At 49.1% G+C, this 5000-nt stretch overlaps 1 protein-coding gene across 1 annotated transcript in view; it reads left to right on the top strand.

Annotated features, from left to right (window-relative positions):
• The window catches only part of LOC106916288 (echinoderm microtubule-associated protein-like 6), a 32297-nt gene that overhangs the window by 12491 nt on the left and 14806 nt on the right, over positions 1-5000 (top strand). The window contains exons 13-20 of the mRNA XM_088012841.1: positions 1-57; positions 805-946; positions 1038-1190; positions 1780-1911; positions 2232-2320; positions 3140-3316; positions 3523-3739; positions 4923-5000. The exon at positions 1-57 is cut by the window's left edge and continues 71 nt beyond it; the exon at positions 4923-5000 is cut by the window's right edge and continues 49 nt beyond it. Coding sequence (XP_087868967.1) covers positions 1-57; positions 805-946; positions 1038-1190; positions 1780-1911; positions 2232-2320; positions 3140-3316; positions 3523-3739; positions 4923-5000 — 1045 coding nt within the window. The remainder of the gene's footprint in view (positions 58-804; positions 947-1037; positions 1191-1779; positions 1912-2231; positions 2321-3139; positions 3317-3522; positions 3740-4922) is intronic.

Here is a 5000-nt window from a genome sequence, read left to right as displayed (position 1 = left end):
AAGAACGGAGAAGTTCTGGAGATCGACAAGACCGGACCCATGACTCTACTGGTTCAGGTGTGAGCACTGGGAGCCAGAACCAGTCAGAACCAGTCAGTACCAGTCAGAACCAGTCGGAACCAGTCGGAACCAGTCGGAACCATGGACCCACTGCGCTCTAATATAGTCAAAGCTATGGAGCCATTTTTGACCCAAACTCCAGATTAATATAAACTGACCTCTGGATTCCGGCTCCAGGTCCGCTGTGATCCGGTCCGGACCAGCAGGTGATAAATGTTGATTCTTCCTGGATGACAGAAATCTCTCTGATCAACATAAAGTCCATGTTTCTTTCGTTTCTAGCTGGTTTCTAACATTGGTTTGGATGAAGCATTAGATATTTAATGTTTATTAGATATTTTTAATGTTTTCAGTAAAACAAACTTTAATGAGGAATCAGGAAATTCAGTTCATTATAACAGGAAGTGGCTCTGATCGTCTGTCTGCTGCAGTGAAATGTTTGTTTTATGATAAACTGGTTGTTATCATCATCCAGGTGAGTGTTTGTGATAACTGGTCAGGTTGTGTCCAGGCGAGTGTTTGTGATAACTGGTCAGGTTGTGTCCAGGTGAGTGTGTGATAATTGGTCAGGTTGTGTCCAGGTGAGTGTTTGTGATAACTGGTCAGGTTGTGTCCAGGTGAGTGTGTGATAATTGGTCAGGTTGTGTCCAGGTGAGTGTTTGTGATAATTGGTCAGGTTGTGTCCAGGTGAGTGTTTGTGATAATTGGTCAGGTTGTGTCCAGACGAGTGTTTTGGGTGTACAGGGTCACATGGAGGGGGAGGTCTGGGGTCTGGCCGCCCATCCACTGCTTCCTGTCTGCGTCACTGTCAGCGACGACAAAACGCTCCGACTGTGGGAGACATCGGCCAACCACCGCATGGTGGCGGTCCGCAAGCTGAAGAGAGGTCAGAACCAGAACCAGAGGTTCTTTTGGTTCCAGGCTGTTTCTGGATCAGAACCGAGCCGTGGGTCCAACCTGCTGTGGTTCTGCCGCAGGCGGCCGCTGCTGCTCCTTCTCCCCTGAGGGCAAAGCGCTGGCGGTGGGGCTGAGCGACGGCGCCGTCCTGGTGGTGAACGCCGACACGCTGGAGGATCTGCTGAGCTTCCACCACCGCCGAGACGCCATCTCTGACGTCCGCTTCAGCCCAGGTACCGACCCGCTTCCTGGTACCGGCCCAGACCCGGTTCCAGGTACCGACCCAGACCCGGTTCCTGGTACCGACCCAGACCCGGTTCCAGGTACCGACCCAGACCCGGTTCAGCCCAGGACTGTCACCACGTAGTGAAAATTTCAACAAACGTCATTTTTAAAATAATTTCCGTTCTGCAGCTTTAAGGTTTTTATCAAATTGCTGCAGTTTAATTTCTAGCTCATGTTGTTTTATTTTTTGACGTATTTTAGATTAATCTCCTTATTTTTAGTCGTCTTGTTTTAAAGTTTGTCTGAAATGTTTTATTCAGTTGTTGCTTTTATTCCACTTCCTGTTTCCTTTCACTGCTGAATTTTTCTGATCAATCTGGAAGATTTTCCAGAGGAATCAAAGTTTCTTCTCTTTCATTTGTCAGTGAATTTTGAGGAGGCATCAACATGTAGCTGTTTTTTTCTGAAGATGTTAAACTTTCTTTATTTTCATGTTTTTTCACTGTTTGAGTAAAGATAGACAGTTTATCAAACCAGTTTGTACATTTCCAGTTTCAGAGGAAGTCTGAATGTTTTCTCTTCCTTCTCGGCTCTCAGATCCAGGTAAATACCTGGCCGTGGCGTCACATGACAGCTTCGTCGACATCTACCACGTGTTGAGCACCAAGCGGGTCGGGATCTGCAAAGGAGCGTCCAGCTACATCACACACATCGACTGGGACGCCCGAGGTAAACCAGTTCCTACTGGAGGACAAACCAGTCACTGTGGATCTGAGACAACAAGCTGGGCTAAATAAAGTCAGAAGAAATTATTAGTTTTGATTCTTGTTCAGTCTTTTGTTTTATAACTTCCTCAGTATTCATTCAGAAACTTTAAAAACTTTAAATCTTCAGGCTGGAATCACTAAGTTGTTTAAAGTGTTTTTCTCTGAGCTGAATCTTGGTTCTTCCTGTTTGCCGGATCCACTTCCTTCCTCCCAGCCAATCAGCTTCCTTTCCTGTAACCATGAAGACGTTTCATCATTTCTGCCTGTGTCAACATGTTGCAGGTAAACTGCTGCAGGTCAACACCGGAGCCAAGGAGCAGCTGTTCTTCGAAGCCCCCAGAGGAAGAAGACAGACCATCCAGAACTCTGAGGTGAGTCTCTGCACGCAGACCGGACCGGTTCAGCAGGAATGTAGTCATGAGGAGCATTTTCTGTAGTCAGTATGTACCAGCAGGTTCATGATCTGTGGCTGATCTTTATGTCGAGGCTCTTAAACACAACATGGTTTGATATATTAAAGCTGAATCCTTTTTCTGTTTTTAACTGAACTTTCTTAGAAACTTTAGCCTTACAGTCCTGCTTTAAATAGATGGATCCACAGCTCTCCTGTTTAATGCTGCGTTCCAGTTGGACTCAGATCTGAGAAATTCCCAGTCAGAAAAGTCAACTGGGACGCTTTCTGAAGTTGAATTTCCCACTAGGAAACTGGGAGGAACTCTGACTAACTCCAGTTATAACTTATAAGGCCGTCTTTGCGTTCCAACATGGCCGCTCCTTGCCTCAACAGTTGTAAGATGTAATGGAAACATGTTTATTTTACAAGACAGAAGTCTGAAACCATCAGACAGGTTTTTATATCCTGCAGCTGTAAACTCAACAAATCAGAAGTGGAGTTTGGTTAAAGAAAGTTTCTAAGAACTATTGGAAACGATGTTTATGGGCGACGCCATGTTGGAATTTGGACTTCTTTTCTAGAACGCCGTTACTTTGGTTCAGAGGTCAAATCCAGCTCAGAGTTCCTGTTTCCCAGCTAAATGGACAAAACTCTGCAGGATTTTTAAAGATCTGAACCAATCAGAGGAAAGACAAAATGTTGAGTTTATTTCCTCCTTTATGCAAAGCAGACATGAATCAGGAGGCCTCAGCCGGGTCAGTTGGGCTTTACCCTGTGTGATGCTGTGTGTGTGCAGCTGGAGCGGGTGGACTGGTCCAGTTGGACCTGTGTTCTGGGCTCCAGCTGTGAGGGAATATGGCCGACTCACAGTGACATCACCGACATCAACGCCGCATCGCTCACCAGAGACCGAACGCTGCTCGCCACCGGAGACGACTTCGGCTTCCTGAAGCTGTTCAGCTACCCAGTCAGAGTACGACACACACACACACACACACACACACACACACACACACACACACACACACACACACACACACACACACACACACACACACACACACACACACACACACACACACAGGATTCAGAGATCTCTGTTAAGATGAATGGATGTTTGGTTGGATGTTTGGTTGGATGTTTGGTTGGATGGTGTTCAGCAGCTCCTCTCTCCATCAGGGTCAGTTCGCCCGTTTTAAGCGCTACGTTGGCCACAGCGCTCAGGTGACCAACGTCCGCTGGGCTCAGGATGACTCCGCCCTGCTGACGGTGGGCGGAGCCGACACCGCCCTGATGGTCTGGGTCAGGGAGCGAGGAGGCGGAGTCAGCAGGGAACTGGACCCGCTGCCGGGCGCCGACAGCGAGGAGTCAGAGGACGACATCGAGGAGGACGGAGGTGGGTCCAAACTCACACTGGTTCCTCTGTCTGGTTCCTCTGGTTCCTCTGTCTGGTTCGTCTGTCTGGTTCCTCTGTCTGGTTCCTCTGTCTGGTTCCTCTGGTTCCTCTGTCTGGTTCCTCTGTCTGGTTCCTCTGGTTCCTCTGTCTGGTTCGTCTGTCTGGTTCCTCTGTCTGGTTCCTCTGTCTGGTTCCTCTGTCTGGTTCCTCTGGTTCCTCTGTCTGGTTCCTCTGTCTGGTTCGTCTGTCTGGTTCCTCTGTCTGGTTCCTCTGTCTGGTTCCTCTGGTTCCTCTGTCTGGTTCCTCTGTCTGGTTCGTCTGTCTGGTTCCTCTGTCTGGTTCCTCTGTCTGGTTCCTCTGGTTCCTCTGTCTGGTTCCTCTGTCTGGTTCGTCTGTCTGGTTCCTCTGTCTGGTTCCTCTGGTTCCTCTGTCTGGTTCCTCTGTCTGGTTCCTCTGGTTCCTCTGTCTGGTTCGTCTGTCTGGTTCCTCTGTCTGGTTCCTCTGTCTGGTTCCTCTGGTTCCTCTGTCTGGTTCCTCTGTCTGGTTCGTCTGTCTGGTTCCTCTGTCTGGTTCCTCTGTCTGGTTCCTCTGGTTCCTCTGTCTGGTTCCTCTGTCTGGTTCGTCTGTCTGGTTCCTCTGTCTGGTTCCTCTGGTTCCTCTGTCTGGTTCCTCTGTCTGGTTCGTCTGTCTGGTTCCTCTGTCTGGTTCGTCTGTCTGGTTCCTCTGTCTGGTTCGTCTGTCTGGTTCCTCTGTCTGGTTCGTCTGTCTGGTTCCTCTGTCTGGTTCGTCTGTCTGGTTCCTCTGGTTCCTCTGTCTGGTTCCTCTGTCTGGTTCCTCTGTCTGGTTCCTCTGTCTGGTTCGTCTGTCTGGTTCCTCTGGTTCCTCTGTCTGGTTCCTCTGTCTGGTTCCTCTGTCTGGTTCCTCTGTCTGGTTCGTCTGTCTGGTTCCTCTGTCTGGTTCGTCTGTCTGGTTCCTCTGTCTGGTTCCTCTGTCTGGTTCGTCTGTCTGGTTCCTCTGGTTCCTCTGTCTGGTTCCTCTGTCTGGTTCCTCTGTCTGGTTCCTCTGGTTCCTCTGTCTGGTTCCTCTGTCTGGTTCCTCTGTCTGGTTCCAGGCAAACTCAGAGATGACTCCACCAGTTCAGCCTCCTGCTTCCTGGTTTCTGATGTCATTTCCTGTGCTGCAGGTTACGACAGTGACGTTGCCAGAGAGAAGACGGTGGATTACGTGACGAAGATGTTTGCGGTGAGCATCAGAGAGATGA

The sequence above is a fragment of the Poecilia mexicana genome, unplaced genomic scaffold, assembly GCF_051168715.1.
Source record: "Poecilia mexicana isolate PSO_F unplaced genomic scaffold, ASM5116871v1 scaffold_15, whole genome shotgun sequence".
NCBI classification, from domain to species: Eukaryota; Metazoa; Chordata; class Actinopteri; order Cyprinodontiformes; family Poeciliidae; genus Poecilia; species Poecilia mexicana.
Note: the sequence above shows the minus strand (reverse complement) of the source record. Positions and strands in the feature narration are given on the sequence as shown.